This window comes from Stegostoma tigrinum, chromosome 2 (genome assembly GCF_030684315.1).
Source record: "Stegostoma tigrinum isolate sSteTig4 chromosome 2, sSteTig4.hap1, whole genome shotgun sequence".
Lineage (NCBI taxonomy): Eukaryota > Metazoa > Chordata > Chondrichthyes > Orectolobiformes > Stegostomatidae > Stegostoma > Stegostoma tigrinum.
Genome location: NC_081355.1, coordinates 47,439,414 through 47,461,790, shown reverse-complemented (window position 1 = coordinate 47,461,790; position 22,377 = coordinate 47,439,414). Strand labels below are relative to the sequence as shown.

Sequence of the window (22,377 nt, the reverse complement as noted above, 5' to 3'; positions counted from 1 at the left end):
AAATTATAAGGATGATACTTTAGCCTGTTACTATAATTCTTCAAGCTTTTGAATTAATTTTGTGATTTTTTTGGAGCATAGTTCCCTAAATGAGTTTTTTGCTTCTGTCTTTACGAAAGAAACGAACTTTGTAGTGAATGAATCCTTTGAAGAGCAGATGTGCATGCTGGAATGGATAGAGATAGAGGAAGCTGATGTGCTGAAAATTTTGTCAAACATTAAGATTGACAAGTCGCCAGGCCCAGACCAGATTTGTCTTCGGCTGCTTTGGGAAGCGAGAAATGCAATTGCTTCGCCACTTGCGAAGATCTTTGCATCCTCGCTCTCCACTGGAGTCGTACCTGAGGACTGGAGAGAGGCAAATGTAATTCCTCTCTTCAAGAAAGGAAATAGGGAAATCCCCGGCAATTATAGACCGGTAAGTCTCACAACTGTCGTCTGCAAGGTGGTAGAAAGGATTCTGAGGGATAAGATTTATGACCATCTGGAAGAGCATGGCTTGATCAAATACAGTCAACACGGCTTTGTGAGGGGTAGGCCATGCCTTACAAACCTTATCGAGTTTTTTGAGGATGTGACTAGAAAAGTTGATGAGGGTCGTGCTGTGGATGTGGTGTATATGGACTTCAGTAAGGCATTTGATAAGGTTCCCCATGGTAGGCTCATTCAGAAGGTCAGGAGGAATGGGATACAGGGGAACTTAGCTGCTTGGATACAGACTTGGCTGGCCAACAGAAGACAGTGAGTGGTAGTAGAAGGAAAATATTCTGCCTGGAAGTCAGTGGTGAGTGGGGTTCCACAGGGCTCTGTCCTTGGGCCTCTACTGTTTGTAATTTTTATTAATGACTTGGATGAGGGGATTGAAGGATGGGTCAGCAAGTTTGCAGACGACACAAAGGTCGGAGGTGTCGTTGACAGTGTAGAGGGCTGTTGTAGGCTGCAGCGGGACATTGACAGGATGCAGAGATGGGCTGAGACGTGGCAGATGGAGTTCAACCTGGATAAATGCGAGGTGATGCATTTTGGAAGGTCGAATTTGAAAGCTGAATACAGGATTAAGGATAGGATTCTTGGCAGTGTGGAGGAACAGAGGGATTTTGGTGTGCAGATACATAGATCCCTTAGAATGGCCACCCAAGTGGATAGGGTTGTTAAGAAAGCATATGGTGTTTTGGCTTTCATTAACAGGGAGATTGAGTTTAAGAGTCGTGAGATCTTGTTGCAGCTCTATAAAACTTTGGTTAGACCGCACTTGGAATACTGCGTCCAGTTCTGGGCGCCCTATTATAGGAAAGATGTGGATGCTTTGGAGAGGGTTCAGAGGAGGTTTACCAGGATGCTGCCTGGACTGGAGGGCTTATCTTATGAAGAGAGGTTGACTGAGCTCGGTCTCTTTTCATTGGAGAAAAGGAGGAGGAGAGGGGTCCTAATTGAGGTATACAAGATAATGAGAGGCATAGATAGAGTTGATAGCCAGAGACTATTTCCCAGGGCAGAAATGGCTAGCACGAGGGGTCATAGTTTTAAGCTGGTTGGTGGAAAGTATAGAGGGGATGTCAGAGGCGGGTTCTTTACGCAGAGAGTTGTGAGAGCATGGAATGCGTTGCCAGCAGCAGTTGTGGAAGCAAGGTCATTGGGGTCATTTAAGAGACTGCTGGACATGTATATGGTCACAGAAATTTGAGGGTGCATACATGAGGATCAATGGTCGGCACAACATCATGGGCTGAAGGGCCTGTTCTGTGCTGTACTGTTCTATGTTCTATGTTCTATGTTGAGGCTTTTCACAATGGATACTGTATTTGAGTAACATTTGCCAGCTGCAGCATGTTAGCCATCAATTAATTGAATACCTGACTATCACTTCAGGAACCTTTAAATTCCTCATTATAGGAAATACAAAAGACTATTGACGTTTGATGAGTTCGAATAAAGTTACACCTAGTGTTAGAATTCTTTAGCTTAATGTATTCATTCAGTCAACATTCCAATGTCTGGTAATCTCTGAATTCATTTCTCCCTGTAATGATAAGGGGGAGGGGCACTTTTATTGTCTGAAACTGGTTTAAATCTTTTCCTCTAAAGCTTTTAGTGTTTTTTCATATATATTTGGATCTATAACTACTTAAAATTATCTGAAGAATCTTAACTAAGCCCGCTCTTAATATTATGTTAGATTAATTACATAATTCAAGAGAAACAACTAATTATGTGAAATGTTCTTATCTACGTAAGCAGTTGGAGCTGCACATTCTACTTCATTTACGTAACCTTGTTTATACAGAGTTATTGCTGTTCTACTTGCAGAAACTATGAAGGAAATATTTTCCCAAACACTCTAACTACAGTCAGCCATGTTCTGTTGCATTAGCCCTGGGCAGCTGTCAGGCATTTTGTGCTGCTCAGTCATAGGTTCCCCACAACACAATTCCTCTCTGTACCAGTATGTAACTTTAAGTACTTCATTAGCAAAGACACCAAGTCCCTTTGGGGTTCCAAACTTTCCAACCTTTTAACCATTGAAGAAATATTCAACATTTTTGTTTTTCCTGACACATATTTCTTCACACTGATGAAGAACAGTAGCTGAGATAAGCAACTAAATATCGTAGTTAAGCATTCAGTTGCTCAAAGCATTAACAATAACAATTTTACCATGTTTCCATCTGTTACAAGAGTGATCAGTCTTAAAATTGTTTCAATGGGTATGAAGTGCTTCAGGCTGACCTGAAGTTATGGAAGATATTATACAAATGCAAACCCTTCTTTCTAATTCATAGATTTATCGTATTGGTAGTACGTAGATCATTAATTAAATAAAAAAATTTCTCGTGTATCCTTTTAGTGTTAAGTCACTTAATCTTCTGCTTATTTTAAAAGGTTATTTGTGCTTATTTATCATGTCTGCAAACCCGGATACCTAGCAAAATTACATTTGAATTATTGTAAACATATAGTTTTGGCTTTTTGACTTTATTGTTGCTAAATATACTTTATTCATGATAAATCTTTCTGTACTGATACAGTTCCTAACACTTGATGACCAGGTATTTACCTGCAATGGACAGGGAGCAGTGTTCCTATCTGCCCATCACTGTGTCACTTTGGCAATATGTTCCTCCCAAGTTTTGACACATGCATCAGCCCTTCTGAATTTTATACCCTGCATTTTCAGATAATCTGACCTGAATGTGAAGGGGATAAAGGATCAGTCAGCAAGTTCCCAAAGAACATGCTCACACTCTTGCTTCAGGGAGGCTTTGACCTGCAGGTCTCTGTTGCTTGTGTCACCTCTCTCAGGCTCATATTGTGCATAATGAACTTGGCAAAAGGCTCTGTGCAACACACAAACAAGGTAGGAGAGAGTGGGCAGTCCTGACTGACTGATCTGGAGGCTTTCTGATTCCCAACCATTGGTTCAGGCACCACTACTGATGCTGGTATAAAGCAATTGGATCCAATTGGGATTCCATCCTCAAAGCCCATTTTGGAGACCGACATCCCTCATCTAGGAATGCAGTAACCTGTTGAAGGCTTTCTCCTGGTCCAGGCTGATGAGGCAGTTATCTGCACTCCCTGTCCTGCATATAGCTGATCATGTCTCTGCGGAGCAAGATGTTCTCAGTGATCTTCACACTATTACAGAACAGGTTTGTTTGAGTGAATCACAGATCCCAGAACAGACCTGACTTTGTTGATGACGATGTTAGACAGAATTTTATAATCCACATTCAACAGTGAGATTGGTCACCAATTTCTAAATTCCTCACTCTCTCTCTCTCCCGCTTGTAGCTGAGGATGATGATACCTTTCCTCATGGATTCACACATGATACCTGCTAGAAACATCCTGTCATATACCGAGTTGGATACAACTCGGATGGTAAAGCATCGCTTTCAGGTGTTTCATTCTTTTCAAAGGACTCAAGGGCCATGGTGAGATCATCCAGAGATAACAGTAGATCCAGACTCTATCATGCACTGTCATCAAAGGCTTCTGTGATAGAGGACAGAAACAATTGGGATGTTGTGTTGCTTGTGGGCTTCGTGTTATGTAACCTGGCCTAAAAAGATTTTCTGATCCTTAGGATGTCAAAATGAGGTGATGTTACCAAGCTGTCTTCTTTCTTCAGACTGCTAATCACAGAGCTCTCCCTGTGCACCTTCTCGAAGAAGAAACACCACACATGTCATTCTGCTCCAGAGCTTGGATCTGCTTTCATATTGCAAGAGGCAAAAAAATCGTACAGTCTGTTTCATGGCTCCCATTCTCTGAAACTTTTTAACTGTGTTTCTCAACCACCAATGAGATAAAGGTAAGAGTTCACATTGATCTCCTTGAATACCTGCTATCCTGTTCAGTCGATTCAGTCTGATTACTCACTCATTCTTTTCATATGTAAGCATTACATCGACTGATCAGTTATGCATAGTTTTGGAAAAGAAGATATGATTAACCATTAGATGACTAGCATTTTAATTTGGAATATCTCTCTCTGTTAAATAAATTTATAAAATTCATAATAGTCCTAAATGAAATATATTTCAGTCTGTCTTTTCATGTGTCAAAGGTACCAAAGTCAGGGTGCTGACCTGAACTTTGAAAATAAACAGGCCCCTAATCATTCTTGTTTTCAAACTCAGAAAATATTTTATTCTTTGTAATTAAATTTAACAATATCACAAGCAAAGAAATTAGCATAACAAATCCATAATATTTCCTGATTCTTTCTGTCTCTCGCATTCACTGATTGAGGAAGTAACAGAAGCTACAACTCTATCAACCACAAATCACAAAACAACAAATATTACTAAATCGACTGTAAAGATACAGGCACCATTTGTTTTGGGAGTGTGGCCACAGGTGAGATTTCTACCTGTTGATCTTTCGCAGCAGAGCCTCCACCTTAAAACAGCTCGCAGAGAGATTTCGTACGTGTCGTGCCCAGTTTGGGAGAAGTGGCTCACAATCCATTCAAATAGTGGCCTGATAACGGGATTGGGTCAATCCATCAGCAACCATTCGGGGTCCTCCATTACCAATCCTTTTCATGTTCCACAGTCAAATGACTGTGCACATTGTGATCAGAGATAATGGGAACTGCAGATGCTGGAGAATCCAAGATAACAAAATGTGGGGCTGGATGAACACAGGAGGCCAAGCAATTGACAGAGACAAAGGTAGGTGAGGACCTGGAAACAATCATTATTACGGAAGAGGTTGCAAGAACAGCAACTCATACGACATGTCCATCATGGGCCTCCTGCAGTGCCACAATGATGCCACCCAAAGGTTGTAGGAAGAGCAACTCATATTCCGCTTGGGGACCCTGCAGCCCAATGGTATCAATGTGGACTTCACAAGCTTCAAATTCTCCCCTTCCCCTACTGCATCCCAAAACCAGCCCAGCCTGTCTCTGCTTCCCTAACCTGTTCTTCCTCTCACCCATCCCTTCCTCCCACCTCAAGCCGCACCTCCATTTTCTACCTACCACCTCATCCCGCCTCCTTGACCTGTCCATCTTCCCTGGACTGACCTATCCCCTCCCTACCTCCCCACCTATACTCTCCTCTCCACCTATCTTCTTTTCTCTCCATCTTCGGTCCACCTCCCCCTCTCTCCCTATTTATTCCAGTTCACTCTCCCCATCTGCCTCTCTGATGAAGGGTCTAGGCCCGAAACGTCAGCTTTTGTGCTCCTGAGATGCTGCTTGGCCTGCTGTGTTCATCCAGCTCCACACTTTGTTATCTTGGATTCTCCAGCATCTGCAGTTCCCATTATCACTCCCAAATGGTATGTTGCTTCCCAGGTGCACAGGTCAGGCATGTCTCAGATAAACTGCAGGACATTCTGAATGGGGAGGGTGAACAGCCAGTTGTCATGATGCATATAGGCACCAATGATATAGGTAATAAATGGGATGAGGTCCTATAAGCAGAAGAAAAGGAGTTAGAAGCCAAGTTAAAAAGTAGGACCTCAGAGGTAGTAATCTCAGGATTGCTACCAGTGCCACGTGCTAGTCAGAGCAGAAATGAAAGAAAAGGCAGGATAAATGAGTGACTTGAGAGATGGTGCAGGAGGGAGGGGTTCGGATTTTTGATACATTGGGACCAATTCTGCGGAAGGTGAGACAATTACAAATTCTACACCTGGGTAGGACTGGAACCAATGTCCTAGGGGGTGATTTCGCTAATGCTGTTGGGGAGGCTTGAAACTAAAGTGGCAGGGGAATGGGAACCAAATGAGGAGGTTAGTGGACAATAAGGAGGTAGTAACTAAAGCCTGTAAGGAACTAGATAATGAAGCCAGTGTGACTAAGGGGAAGAATAGGCAGAGAACAGATGATAAACACAAAGGGATAGGTGGTCTGAGGTGCATTTGTTTTAAAGCGAGAAGTGTAGTAGGTAAGGCAGATGAACTTAGGGCTTGGATTAGTACCTGGGAGTATCGTGTTATTGCTATTACAGAAACTTGGTTGAGGGAAGGGCAACTAAATGTCCCAGGATATAAATGCTTCAGGCAGATAGAAAGGGAGGTAAAAGGGGTGGAAGAGTTGCATCACTGGTCAAAGAGGATATTACAGCTGTGTTGAAGGAGAGCACTGTGGAGGATTCAAGCAATATGGGCAGAGCTCAAAAATAGGAAGTGTGCTGCTAACAGTGTTGGGACTGTACTACAGGCCTCCAAACAGCGAGCATGAGATAGAGGTGCAAATATGTGGACAGATTATGGAAAGATGTAGGAGTAACAGGGTGGTGGTGAAGGGAGATTTTAATTTTCCCAACATTGACTGGGATTCACTAAGTATAAGGGGTTTAGATGGAGCAGAATTTGTAAGGAGCATCCAGGAGGGTTCTTTAGAGCAGTATGTAAATAGTCCAACTCAGGAAGGGGCCATACTGGAACTGATGTTGGACAATGAGCCTTGCCAGGTGGTTGAAGTTGCAGTAGGGGAATTCTTTGAGAATAGTGATGACAATTCCATAAGCTTTAGAATACTCATGGACAAAGGTGAGAGTGGTCCCAAAGGAAGAGTGCTAGTTTGGGGAAAGGCCAACTATAGCAAAATTCAGCAGGAGCTGGGAATGTGGACTGGGAGCAGCTGTTTGAGGGTAAATTCACATTTGATATGTGCGAGGCTTTTAAAGAGAGGTTGATTAGAGTGCAGGACAGACATGTCCCTGTGAAAATGATGGATAGAAAGGGCAAGATGAGGGAACCATGAATGACAGGTGAAATTGTGAGACTAGCAAAGAGGAAAAAGGAAGCATCCATCAGGTCTCGGTGACTGAAAATGGACGAAGCTTTGAAAGAATATCTGGAAAGTAGGGCCAATCTGAAATGAGGAATTAAGAGGGCTAAAAAGAGTCATGAAATATGTTTAGCAAACAGGGTTAAGGAAAATCCAAAAGCCTTTTATTCTTACATAAGGAGCAAGAGGGTACCTAGAGAAAGGGTTGGCCCATTCAAGGACAAAAGAGGGAAGTTATGTGAGGAGTCAAAGAAAATGAGTGAGATTTTTAATGGGCACTTTGCATCGGTATTCACCAAGGAGAGGGACATGACGGATGTTGAGGTTAGGGATAGATGTTTGACTCCTCTCGGTCAAGTCAGCATAAGGTGGGGGGGAAGTGTTGAGTATTCTAAAAGGCATTAGGGTGGACAAGTCCCCAGGTCCGGATGGGATCTATCCCAGGTTGTTGAGGGAAGGGAGAGGGGAAATAACTGGGGCCTTATCAGATATCTTTGCAGCATCCTTGAGCATGGGCGAGGTCCCAGAGGACAGGCGAATTGTTAATGCTGTCCCCTTGTTTAAGAAGGGTAGCAAGGATAATCCAGGTAATTATAGACCGGTGAGCTTGATGTCAGTGGTGGGGAAGCTGCTGGAGAAGATACTGAGGGATAGGATCTATTTACATTTGGAAGAAAATGGGTTTATTAGTGATAGGCAGCATGGTTTTGTGCAGGGAAGGTCATGTCTTACCAACTTAATAGAATTCTTTGAGGAAGTGACAAAGTTGATAGATGAGGGAAGGCTGTAGATGTCATATACATGGACTTCAGTGAGGCATTTGATAAGGTTCCCCATGGTAGGCTGATGGAGAAAGTGAAGTCGCATGGGGTCCAGGGTGTACTCGCTAGATGAATAGAGAACTGGCTGGACAACAGGGAACAGAGGGTTGTAATGGAAGGGAGTTTCTCAAAATGGAGAATTGTGATCAGTGGTTTTTGATTGTGATCTTTCAAAAGTCACTGGAGCCAGGAAAAGTCCCAGATGATTGGAAAATTGCTGTTGTAACCCCGTTGTTTGAGAAACGATCAAGGCAAAGGATGGAAAATTATAGGCCAATTAGCCTAACCTCGGCTGTTGGTAAAATTCTAGAATCTATTGTCAAGGATGAGATTTCTAAATTCCTGGAAGTGCAGGGTCCAATTAGAACAAGTCAGCATGGATTTAGTAAGGGGAGGTTGTGCCTGACAAACCTGTTAGAATTCTTTGAAGAGGTAACAAGTATGTTAGACCAGGGAAATCCAGTAGATGTTATCTATGTAGACTTCCAAAAGGCCTTCATTACGGTGCCTCACAGGAGGCTGCTGAGCAAGGTGAGGGCCCATGGTGTTCAAAGTGAGCTACTGACTTGGATTGAGGATTGGCTGTATGACAGAAGGCAGAGAGTCGGGATAAAAGGCTCTTTTTCAGAATGGCAACCGGTGACACGTGGTGTCCTGCAGGGCTCAGTTTTGGGGCCGCAGCTGTTCAGTTTACATATTAATAATTTGGATGAAGGGACTGGGAGCATTCTGGCGAAGCTTGCCAATGATACAAAGATAGGTGGACAGGCAGGTAGTACTGAGGAGGTGAAGAAGCTGCAGAAAGATTTAGACAGTTTAGGAGAGTGGTCCAGGAAATGGCTGATGAAATTCAACATGAGGAAATGTGAGGTTTTGCACTTTGGAAAAAAGAATACAGACATGGACTATTTTCTAAATGGTGAGAAAATTCGTAAAGCAGAAGTACAAAGGGATCTGGGAGTGTTGGTCCAGGGTTCTCTAAAGGTTAACTTGCAGGTAGAGTCCGTGATTAAGAAAGCGAATGTAACATTGTCATTCATCTCAAGAGGGTTGGAATATAAAAGCAGTGATGTGCTTCTGAGACTTTATAAAGCTCTAGTTAGGCCCCATTTAGAATACTGTATCCAATTTTGGGCCCCACACATCAGGAAGGACATACTGGCGCTGGAGCGTGTTCAGCAGAGATTCACACGGATGATCCCTGGAATGGTAGGTTTAACGTATGATGAACGGCTAAGGGTCCTGGGATTGTATTCATTAGAGTTTAGAAGGTTGCGGGGAGACCTAATAGATACTTACAAGATAATGTATGGCTTAGAAAGGGTGGATGCTGCAAAGTTATTTCCGTTAGGCAGGGAGACTAGGACCTGTGGGCACAGCCTTAAAATTAGAGGGGGTGAATTTAAAACAGAAATGAGACGACATTTCTTCAGCCAGAGTGGTGGGCTTGTGGAACTCATTGACATGGAGTGCAGTGGAGGCCGGGACATTAGATGCCTTCAAGGCAGAGATCAACAAATTCTTGATTTCACAAGATATCAAGGGCTATGGGGAGAGTGCAGGGAAGTGGAGTTGAAATGCCCATCAGCCATGATTTAAATGGCAGAGTGGGCTTGATGGGCCGAATGGCCTTACTTCCACTCCTATGTCTTATGGTGTTCCACAGGGATCCATGCTGGGACCACTGTTGTTTGTGATATACATAAATGATCTGGAGGAAAGTATAAATGGTCTGATTAGCAAGTTTGCAGATGACACTAAGATTGGTGGAGTTGAAGATAGTGAAGGGGACTGTCAGAGAATGCAGCAGAATATAGATAGGTTGGAGAATTGGGCAGAGAAATGGCAGATGGAGTTCAATCCAGGAAAATGTGAGGTGTTGTATTTTGGAAGATCCAATTCGAGAGCAAACTATACGGTAAATGGGAAAGCCCTGGGGAAAATTGATGCACAGAGAGATCTGGGTATTCAGGTCCATTGTACATTGAAGGTGGCAACACAGGTCGATAGAGTGGTCAAGAAAGCATACAGCATGCTTTCATTCATGAGACGGGGTACTGAGTACAAGAGTTGGCAGGTGATGTTACGGTTCTATAGGACTTTGGTTTGACCACATTTGGAATACTGCGTACAGTTCTGTTTGCCACGTTACCAAAAGGATGTGGATGCTTTGGAGATGGTGCAGAGGAGGTTCACCAGGATGTTGCCTGGTATGGAGGGTGCTAGCTATGAATTGAAGTTGAGTAGATTAGAATTATTTACTTAAAAATGACGGAGGTTGAGGCGGGACCTGATTGAGGTCTACAAAATCATGAGAGGTATAGACAGGGTGGATAGCAAGAAGCTTTTTCCCAGAGTGGGTGACTCAATTTCTAGGGGTCACAATTTCAAGGTGAGAGGGGAAAAGCTTAAGCAAGATATGCATGGGTGGTGGATGCCTGGAACATGTTGCCAGCGGAGGTGGTAGAGGCGGACACGATAGTGTCATTTAAGATGTATCGAGACAGATACACGAATGGGCAGGGAGCAGAGGGATACAGATCCTTGGGAAAGTAGGTGACAGGTTAAGATGGAGGATCTGGATTGGTGCAGGCTTGGAGGGCCGAAGGGCCTGTTCCTGTGCTGTAATTTTTTTTGTTCTTTGACCATAGTGAATCATGAGCAGGCTCATAGAGCTGAATGGCCTATTCCTGTACTTATGTCATAGTGGTCAACTGCAATTTGATTTAGTATCACCACTTGCATTTGTTATCAGATACAGTTCCCATTTGTCTTGACTGATATAAAACAATTCTATGTTTTTCTGTCAGCAACCTTGAATAAGAGCCTGGGACAACCTGCTGGTGTCTGGGCACAGCAATGGTCAAACGTTTGTACAGGAAGAGGGACAATTGTTCTTTGTACACAAAAACCTAGACAAAGACAGGAATTCCTGCTGAGGGAGCAGCAATATTTATGAAAAGCAGTTTGATCACTGTTTTGTGTTCATGGCTGACAGAATGCTTGAAAAAGATTGCTTCCTACTTGAACAGACAGGAATGGCATTGATTGGACTTTTTGAGATTTAAGAAATCTCCAAGTTGGAAGTTCTGAAGAAGGGTCACTGGACTTGAAACGTTAACTCTGATTTCTCTCCACAAATGCTGCCAGACCTGCTCAGATTTTCCAACAATTTCTGTTTTTGTCACCAAGTTGGACCTTGCTAGTCAAAGTGGGTGGTAGGATATTCCAGGGAAGTAAAATTAATTTTGAAGAACATCTGAAAATTTAATCTCACATGGCAGGGGAGAGTGAACCAGCTGGAAGTTGCGGCTGCCCTGGAAATTACTTTATACTGTTAACCATCTGCTAGAAGTGAAACGTACTCAAAAAGATGGTTCAAAGCCATAAACCAGCCAAGTTACTTCATTAATGTAAAAGTGTATTTTTTTTAGTCTGATGTATTAATTCTTATTGATAGTATTTGATCTATGTTGATTTTACCTTTTTTGTTACAGAAAACAACTTGGAGTATGAAATCTTATCTTTCAGCATTTTCCATGTTGGAAAATTCATCTCTTATGTTATGCCATTTGTAAACAATATCAAACTCGATGGGAATCATAAAAACACACAGTGATCAGGAACCTTGAGCTGAAATTGTCATAAATGCTCAATGGTCAATGCTAACAGAATTATGACATGGCAATTTGACTCAATGAAAAACTGACAGCCATTTCCTTATGGATCTTTTCTAGGCCCATTCCTGTTTCTTTCACCTACATTTATTTGATTCATTCATAAAGTGTGGGCATCATTACCTCAAATAACATTTATTGCCCATACCTAATTAACCTTGAGAATATGGTGGTGAGTCACTTTCTTGAACTGCTGCAGTCCATGGGGTGGCAAGTACAGCATGGATTTCCAAGATTTTGACCCAGTGATACTGAAGAAGTGGCCATATAGTTCAGGATCATGGTAGCTTGGAGATGAACTTGCAGTTACTAGTGTGCCCAATCATCTGCTCAATGTCCTTCTAGATGGTAGAGATCGCAGGTTGATGCCGGTCAAACAGGGTGATTTGTCCTGGATGCTGAATGTCTTGTTGTTGATGCTGCACCCATCCAAGCACATGGATAGGATTCCATCACAGTTAAAAGTTGTGCCTTGTGGATGGTGGAGACTTTAGAGAGTCATAAGTTACCTATCACAGAATTCCAAACCTCTGAATCACTCTTGTAACCAAGTACTTTCCTCGTTGGTCCAAGTCAGTCACTGGCCAATGAGAACATGGGTGGCACGGTGGGTCAGTGGTTGCATGTTGCCTCACAGCACCAGGGACCCAGGTTCAATTCTACCCTTGGGGGTCTGTTTCTGTGGAGTTTGCACATTCTCCCCTTGACTGTGTGGGTTTGCTCTGGGTGCTCCAATTTCCTCCCACAAATCAAAATGTACAGGTTATGTGGATTATCCATGCTAATTTGCCCATAGCATCCGGGGTGTGTAGGTTAGGTGGATTAGCCATGGGAAATGCAGGGTTACAAAGGCAGAGATATGGAGATGGGTCCAGGTGGGATTTGTTGTCTTTGCAGTAGATGCCACTGTGTGATTGTGAAAGTATGTTTTACGATCTCACTTGCTCCATTATACAATGCTGGAATACCAAATGCACAAATGAGCACCGGACTTCTGAACTTGTGCATTTGGTCAATGCACCCGATAGTCAAAAACTGCAGTAAATAGTTTTTGTTGTTACGGTATATTTTGAATAAAATAAAACAATTAGAATTGACCACTATAAAAGAAAAATCAAAAGAAAAGCACGGTACAATTCAAAAGTGCTATTTCTTACAATCAAAATTTGGTTCCTAATAAACATGTTTGTTAAAATTAAAGAAAATGCAAAACATCCTATGCCTGTTCATTAGGTCATTTAAATTACTGAATAATTCATTTTTATTTCATGAGCAAAAATGTCTTCTGTGCCATTTTTTAAAAATTATAATTTGAAGTATGAGACCATGTGAATTGCTGGAATCAAAAATGGCTTGGAATAACAGGAATATACTGTTTAAGAATGTAATTTTGACAATTTAATAAAAATGAAGTGTCCTTAAAAAAGATTTTGTCACCTTAAAGATGTTAAAATTTGAAACCTTAAAATTATAATTATTACACAAACACAATATAACTAGAAGGAACAGCTGAATTCTATAAAATCAGTAGTACTTAAGCAGTTCTAATCATTCCGTTTAGCAGATTGTCACCAAGCAGTAATAGAGGATTATTTCAATCAAAATTGCTCCTTTCTCCACCTATTATTCTTTTATTTGTAGCACTGAACCTGCTGCATTATTTTATCTGCACCTCCAAATCCCGTGACTTCATCTCCTGGTGAAGACAATCGGCCAAAGAATAGAATGCTCTCTGTTTTGTTGTGTTTGATGAAGAACAGGAAGGGATGATCAGCGACAAATTTTGTTTCCATTAGTGAACTTCTGTAATTAATGATGGCTGCGGTGGCTGCTGCAGCCTCTGAGCCCTCTTCATTAACTTCCATGAAGGACTTGTGAATAACCTTTGACAAGAAAAGGTTATTTGTTTCGGACATTCCAGTGAAATTGGCATTCGCTGGATTAAAGGCTTCAGTCATCCCCATTGCCAAAAGTACATCTTCAAGGTGAAATTGGTCTTCCAGTTTAAATTTGGGTAGATGAACATTGACTTTAATTTTCATCATGTTTGCCTGGTTGGTCCAATGGAGGAGCTTGTCATGTGCAAGTGTCTGCTCAAGCTATTAGAAAAACCAAATAGAAAATAGTGTTTACTGGTTTGTATAGAATCGTTTAAAATTAAATCTTTCACTGCAATTAACCTATGTAATTAGCATCAACGTAAAATAATTTCACTGTTTCATCTCACTTTATTCAGCAGGAATGGCAGCTTGATCAGGCAAAAAGCATTGGACCATCACTCCAAGATGGCTTTATACTATAGATAACAAGGTGTGGAGCTGGATGAGCACAGCAGGCCAGGCAACATCAGAGGAGCAGTAAAGCTGACATTTTGAGTCTGGACCCTTCTTCAGAAATGTGGGAGGGGAAGGGGCTCTGAAATAAATAGAGAGAAGGGGAGGCAGTGATAGAAGGTGGATAGTGGAGCAGATAGGTGGAGACAAGACAGATAGGTCAAGGAGGTGGGGATGAAGCTAGAAAAGGTGAGTATATGTACGGAGTTGGGATGGTGGTTGGTCAGTGACCTTGGGAGGAGCAGATAAGTGAGACAAAAGACACAAGGAGGCAAGAACGAGAGGGACGGCTAGTCTTGGGATGAGGTCGGGGGTGAGAAAATTTTGAAGCTCAAAATCCACATTGAGGCCATTGGGTTGTAAGGTTCCAAGGTGGAATATGAGGTCCTGTACCTCCAGCTTTCGGGTGGCATCGTTGTGACTGAAGGAGGCCCAGGATGGACATGTCATCCAGGGAGTGGGAGGGGGAGTTAAGTGGTTTCCATCTGGGAGGTGTTGTTCTTTGTTGCGAACCAAGAGTAGGTGCTCCACAAAGTGGTCTTCAAGCCTCCACTTGGTCTCCCTGATGTGGCCTCCTCTACATCGGGAACAGTAAACACAATAGACCATATTAAACAGATGTCACCTGCACATCCACTAATGCGGAAGGTTTTCTTGGGGTCTGGGATAGAGGTGAGAGGGGAGGTGTAGGGGCAGGTGTAGTACCTCCTGCGGTTGCACCGTCCCTGGCAACATTCTCCGCAACCTCAGGAGGTGCTATACCTACCATCTCACCTCCATCTCAGGCCCCAAGAAAACCTTCCACATTAAACAGTTGGACCTGGGACTCCTTGTGCATGTGTCGCTGAAGTTAAGCTTGCAGGTACAGCAGATGGTAAAGAAGGCATATGGTCTGTTGGTCTTCATTGCGAAAGGTTTGAATAAAGGAGCAGAGATGTGTTGTTGCAGTTGTACATGGCCTTGATGAGGCCACACATAGAATAATATATGCAGTTTTAGTCTGATTTTCTGAGAAAGGATGTTCTTGCTCTCAAGTGAGTACAGTAAAGGTTTACCAGACTGATTCCAGAATGGCAGGGCTGACTTATGAGGAGAGATTGAATAGGTGAGGATTGTTTTTGCCAGAGTTCAGATGAGTCAGGTAGATCTCATAGAAACTTAAAAAATTCTAACAGGACTGGACAGAGTAGCTGCAGGGAGGATATTTCCAATAGTAGGTGTGTCCAGAACCAGGGGGAACAGTCTGAGGATTATGGGTAGACCATTCACATCAGAGATGAGGAGACATTTCTTTACCCAAAGAGTGGTGAGCCTGTGGAATTCATTACCACAGGAAGTAGCTGATGCCAGAAGATTAAATGTATTAAAGAGGCATCTAGATATAGCATGTGGGGCATATGGGATCAAGGTTATAGGGAGAAGGCAGAATTAGACTATTGAATTGAACAATCACCCCTGATTGTGGTGAATAACAGAGCAGGCCGAATGGGCTTAATGGTCTTCTCCTGCTCCTATCTTCTATGTTTTCTATGTTTCTATAAATTGTGACCGTGGCCAACCAAATCAGACCCTTGTTCATGAAGACCATAAGACGTCACAACAGCACTATTTGGCTAACAGATCCATTCTGCCATTTCATGAAATCGTGGCTAATCTGATAATTCTCAACTCTACTTTCCTGTTTTATCCCCATAAACCTACATTCCATTATTGATTAGAAATATGCAGAGACTTAATGATCCAGCCTAAAAAAACCATCTGCAGTAAAGATTTGATAGATTCACTACACTCAGGAAAAATTCCTTCTCATCTCTGTTGGAAGTGGCAATTTGTAACTCTGAGATCATGCCGACTGGTCCTAGACTTTCTTAAGTGGTGATGGTGGTGGGGGGAGCGGGGGGGGATCGAGATTCTCATTACATCTACCCTAACAAGCCACTGAAGAATCTGATAATGCCTATATAAAAAATCATCTCACTCTCCTAAACTCTCATGATTACAAGTCCAATCTACTGAACCTTTCCTCATAAGTCACCAGAGATCAACCTAGTGAGCCTTCTCCAGGTTTCCTCCAATTTCAGTATATCTTTCCTGAAGTAAGCAGACTAAAATTGTTCACAATATTTCAGTGATCTAACTAGTACCTTGATTTATTTTAATAAAACCTTCCTATTATTACACTTCATTCCCCATGAAATAAAAGCCAATGTTCCATTTGACTTCCCAATTCCCAACCAAAATTGGATGCGAGCTTTTTGTGAGTTTTGCACTAAGAACCTACAGCATTTTCAGTCTTTCCCTATTTTAATAACACTCAACTCTTCTATCCTTCCTGCCAAGTGCCTAACCTCATAGATACCTCAATTGTTTGTCATGAAGCTGTGACTTTAAAAAGGTTATTTTGTCCTGGGTTTTTGAAGAAAGTTTGTGAGGGCAGAAGCCCAAAACCAGCTACATGACTCAGCCTAAGTAAACAACTTAGTAGGCCTTTAGGATTTTTTTTCAATGGTTGGAACAATGGAAGCAGCATGAATGGGAGAGGCTTTCTAGTTTTGTTTTAGCTTTAAGTCAAAAGCTGTTTGGGGTCCCAGAAGAGTCAGAAGCTTCAGTGAATGATTCCTAGCTGCTACTTTCTTTCAAATCTTTCTTGATGTTGTTTCCTCCTGGATTGGACAATTGCATGTAAGAATGTGTGCCTGAATTTATCTTTTTACCAAGGGGTGTGTTTATGGGATGTTACGATTTTGGAACAGTTAATTAGTAGTAGGTACTACATCGATTATTCGGTTAAATTTTCCAATAATTAAGTTATTCTAAATTTCTCTTTTGTTTGTATTTTAACAGAAGTGTTTAAATAAATTGCATTTTGCTTAACATCAATTGGCTTGACCAGTCACAGCACACCTGGCACATGCGCTTCACATCAACCTTTAAAACAAGAAAAAGTTATGGACTAGGTGATCTTTACAAAATATTTTGAGGGTGTCCAGTCTGATCAATAACATGTTTATTATATCTGCCAAGTTTTAGCCCATTCACTTATCCTGTCTATATGCCACCTTCTGTCATCATATTTGCCTTCCCATCTATTTCTGGGTCATCCACAAACATAAGAACTAAGAGCAGCAGTCAGCAATTACAGTCCCATGATTTCTATTCTGCCACAACAAGTGGACTTTTCCCCTCCCACTCAAAGGTCCTCTGCAGCCAAGATGCAATATCTTGAACCCAGGAATCAAGCAGGCACCACCACTTGTGGGACTGTTAATTCTGACCAAAGAAGAGAGTGTATAATCCCCTGACTATATAAGCCCCAAATGCAATTAGCTATTATTATCCTCAATTAACATCCCAGACTCCACTTTTGCATGGTGCTACAATCAGTTTTCTCATCTTCTCTATAGTCCCAGCTCTTGATGACACAAAGACCAAGAATCTCGTATTTGTTGGCCAAAGACAAGGGCTGCAGCTCCTGCAACACTAACTGCTTTATCTGTCAACCTCACTTGCTCATAATCACACCCTCAAACTTGGTAATGGTACATTTATTTTTAGCATCCAAGTCATTAAAATGGATTGCAATTAATTCTGGCCCCAACACTGATCCCTGTGGCAATCCAGTGCTTCTTTGGCAGTTCCTCAGGGTCAAGCATGACTTGCAGAGGCTCCAGGGAAGCGGGGTTTTCTGGTAGCTGAATACTCCAATCCTGGAGTTGCAGACTTTGCAACAGGTGGGAAAGGTGGTGTTTGAAAAGATGGATGGGTGGGTCATCCTGGATTCTGTGAATTCTTTCCACTGTTTGCACTTGAGCTCCACACAAGGACACTCAAAGTAGTTGGTGCATTCACAGATGTTTCTTTTCCAGATTGTGCATTCTAGGTCAAGTGATTTTCAAGTGTCAGTGGGGATGTTGCATTTGCTGAAAGGGGGTTTTAAGGATATCATTGAGGCATTTCCTCTGCCTTTGTAGTGATCGTTTACCATTGCGAAACTTGGAGCGCAGCACTTGTTTAGGGAGTCTGTTTTGGGTATGCAGACATTGTGGCCTGCCCATTGCAGCTGGTTGTGAATGTCTACGGCCTCAATATTGGGGTTAGTAGCCTGGGGGAGGACAGTCACACACATACACTTATCCTGCTAGTTGATTTGCAGGATTTTGCAAAGGCAGCAACAGTGACATTTGTCCAGAGATCTGAGGTGTCTACGCTACCTGGTCCATGTTTCTGATGCAAACAGGATAGTGAAGCCTACAGCTGCTCCATAGACCATGACCTTTGTGCTAGGTTGGAGGTCTTGGACTCCGAACACCCTGTTTCTCTGGCATCTGAAGGCCACACTGGCACACTGAATTCCATGTTATATTTCATCAATGTCTGCCCACACCGAGAGGAGGGTGCCAATGTATGGGCAATGGCCCACGTTGTCCAGGGACCCACTGTTGATTTTTATGGTCAGGGACCGTATTGAGTGACAAAAGGTACCCATTAGCTGTCAGTTGTAAATGCCTTTATCTCCGCTGTCTGTCTTTATTTAAACATAGAACATAGAACATAGAACAGTACAGCACAGAACAGGCCCTTCAGCCCACAATGTTGTGCCGACCATTGATCCTCATGGATGCACCCTCAAATTTCTGTGACCATATGCATGTCCAGCAGTCTCTTAAATGACCCCAATGACCTTGCTTCCACAACTGCTGCTGGCAACGCATTCCATGCTCTCACAACTCTCTGCGTAAAGAACCTGCCTCTGACATCCCCTCTATACATTCCACCAACCAGCTTAAAACTATGACCCCTCGTGCTAGCCATTTCTGCCCTGGGAAATAGTCTCTGGCTATCGACTCTATCTATGCCTCTCATTATCTTGTATACCTCAATTAGGTCCCCTCTCCTCCTCCTTTTCTCCAATGAAAAGAGACCGAGCTCAGTCAACCTCTCTTCATAAGATAAGCCCTCCAGTCCAGGCAGCATCCTGGTAAACCTCCTCTGAACCCTCTCCAAAGCATCCACATCTTTCCTATAATAGGGCGCCCAGAACTGGACGCAGTATTCCAAGTGCGGTCTAACCAAAGTTTTATAGAGCTGCAACAAGATCTCACGACTCTTAAACTCAATCCCCCTGTTAATGAAAGCCAAAACACCATATGCTTTCTTAACAACCCTGTCCACTTGGGTGGCCATTTTAAGGGATCTATGTATCTGCACACCAAGATCCCTCTGTTCCTCCACGCTGCCAAGAATCCTATCCTTAATCCTGTACTCAGCTTTCAAATTCGACCTTCCAAAATGCATCACCTCGCATTTATCCAGGTTGAACTCCATCTGCCACCTCTCAGCCCATCTCTGCATCCTGTCAATGTCCCGCTGCAGCCTACAACAGCCCTCTACACTGTCAACGACACCTCCGACCTTTGTGTCGTCTGCAAACTTGCTGACCCATCCTTCAATTCCCTCGTCCAAGTCATTAATAAAAATTACAAACAGTAGAGGCCCAAGGACAGAGCCCTGTGGAACCCCACTCACCACTGACTTCCAGGCAGAATATTTTCCTTCTACTACCACACGCTGTCTTCTGTTGGCCAGCCAATTCTGTATCCAAGCAGCTAAGTTCCCCTGTATCCCATTCCTCCTGACCTTCTGAATGAGCCTTCCATGGGGAACCTTATCAAATGCCTTACTGAAGTCCATATACACCACATCCACAGCTCGACCCTCATCAACCTTACTAGTCACATCCTCAAAAAACTCGATAAGGTTTGTAAGGCATGACCTACCCCTCACAAAGCCGTGTTGACTGTATTTGATCAAGCCATGCTCTTCCAGATGGTCATAAATCTTATCCCTCAGAATCCATTCTAACACCTTGCAGACGACAGACGTGAGACTTACCGGTCTATAATTGCCGGGGATTTCCCTATTTCCTTTCTTGAAGAGAGGAATTACATTTGCCTCTCTCCAGTCCTCAGGTACGACTCCAGTGGAGAGCGAGGATGCAAAGATCTTCGCAAGTGGCGAAGCAATTGCATTTCTCGCTTCCCAAAGCAGCCGAGGACAAATCTGATCCGGGCCTGGCGACTTGTCAATCTTAATGTTTGACAAAATTTTCAGTACATCAGCTTCCTCTATCTCTATCCATTCCAGCATGCACACCTGCTCTTCAAAGGTTTCATTCACTACACAGTTCGATTCTTTCGTAAAGACAGAAGCAAAAAACTCATTTAGGGCTTCCCCTACCTCCTCAGGCTCCACACACAAGTTCCCTATGCTATCCCTGATCGGCCCTACTCTTTCTTTGACCATTCTCTTATTCCTCACGTAAGTGTAAAATGCCTTTGTGTTTTCCCGGATTCCTTCTGCCAAGCCTTTCTCGTGCCCCCTCCTGGCTCTCCTCAGACCATTTTTGAGCTCCTTCCTTGCCTGCATGTAATCCTCTCTAGCTGAACTTGACCCTAGCTTCCTCCACCTTATGTAAGCTACCTTCTTCCTTTTCACTAGAAGCTCCACCGCTCTCGTCATCCAAGGTTCCTTTATCTTACCCCTTCTTGCCTGTCTCAGAGGGACATATTTACTCATCACTCCCAACAACTGTTCCTTAAACCATCTCCACATGTCTATAGTTCCCTTACCATGGAACAACTGCTCCCAGTCCATGCTTCCTAACTCGTGTCTAATCGCATCATAGTTTCCTCTTCCCCAATTAAATATCCTCCCATTCTGCCTAATCCTCTCCTTCTCCATAGCTATGTAGAATGAGAGAGTGTTATGGTCACTATCACCAAAATGCTCTCCCACCACAAGATCTGATACCTGCCCCGGCTCGTTTCCGAGCACCAAGTCTAGAATGGCCTCTCCCCTCGTCGGCCTGTCAACGTACTGCGTTAGGAAACCCTCCTGAACACACCTTACAAAAACAGCTCCATTCAAATCTTCTGCTCGAAGGAGGTTCCAATCAATATTAGGAAAGTTAAAGTCACCCATTACAACAACCCTACTGCGTCCACACTTTTCCAAAATCTGTCGACCTATGCTTTCTACAATCTCCCTGCTGCTATTGGGGGGCCTGTAGTAAACCCCTAACGAGGTGACTACTCCCTTGCTGTTCCTAATTTCCACCCATACTGACTCAGTAGGCAGATCTTCCTCGACAATGGAAGCTTCTGTAGCTGTGATACTCTCTCTGATTAGTAGTGCTACACCCCCTCCTCTTTTTCCCCCCTCCCTATTCTTTTTAAATGTTCTAAACCCTGGAACATCCAGCAACCATTCCTGCCCATGAGAAACCCATGTCTCTGTTATGGCCACAACATCATAGCACCAGGTACTGATCCATGCTCTAAGTTCATCACTTTTATTCCTGATACTCCTTGCATTAAAGCAAACACACTTTAACTGATCCCTTGGTTCCTTCCCAGGAAAATCCTTCCCACTAGCTGGTCTACCTCTTGCTACTGCCTCACCTGCATCAACGCTCACCTCTGGTATACAGCTCAGGTTCCCACCCCCCTGCCATACTAGTTTAAAACCCTCTCGAACTACTCGAGCAAACCTTCCACCCAGGACATTGGTCCCCTTCCAGTTTAGATGCAACCCGTCCTTCTTGTACAGGTCCCACCTTCCCCAGAAGGCATCCCAATTATCAACATATCTGAAGCCCTCCCTCCTACACCAGCTGCGTAGCCACGTGTTCAGCTGCGCCCGCTCCCTGTTCCTCACCTCGCTATCTCGTGGCACCGGTAGTAAACCAGAGAACACTACTCTGTTCGTCCTGCTCTGCAGCTTCCATCCTAACTCCCTGAAATCACTTTTTATATCCTCAAACCTATTTCTGGCTATATCATTTGTGCCAATATGTAACACGATTTCTGGCTGTTCACCCTCCCCTTTCAGAACTTTATACACCCGATCGGAGACGTCCCGGACCCTGGCACCAGGAAGGCAACATACTTCTATGTTCTATGTTCTATGTTCTATGATTTAGTTAGCAAATCCTTTGTCCGTGCTAACGTACTACAGCCATGGGGTCTTATATTATTTAGTTGCCTTATATGCAGTACATTATCCATCACCCTTTCATCATCCAAATAATTTCACCTGCTGGTTCCCATTTATATACACTGTCTATTATCTCCTCAAAGAATAAATTTGTAAATAAATTTGTCAGGCATGATTTTCTCTTCATGAAATCATGTTGAGTCTGCTTCATCGTGTTATGCATTTCTACATGGAAGATGGTAGGTATCTGGAATGTGCTGTCATGAGAGGTGGTAGAAGCAAATATAACAGCAACATTT

The 22,377-nt window shown here is 43.0% G+C and overlaps 1 protein-coding gene across 3 annotated transcripts in view; it reads right to left on the bottom strand.

Annotated features, from left to right (window-relative positions):
- Positions 1–13,173: 13,173 nt before the first annotated feature.
- LOC125466267 (leukocyte elastase inhibitor-like) overlaps positions 13,174–22,377 on the bottom strand; it is a 68,552-nt gene continuing 59,348 nt past the window's right edge. For all 3 annotated transcript variants that reach the window (XM_059641515.1, XM_048560565.2, XM_048560573.1), the window contains one exon: positions 13,174–13,849. In XM_059641515.1, coding sequence (XP_059497498.1) covers positions 13,382–13,849 — 468 coding nt within the window. In that variant the 3' untranslated portion in view covers positions 13,174–13,381. The remainder of the gene's footprint in view (positions 13,850–22,377) is intronic.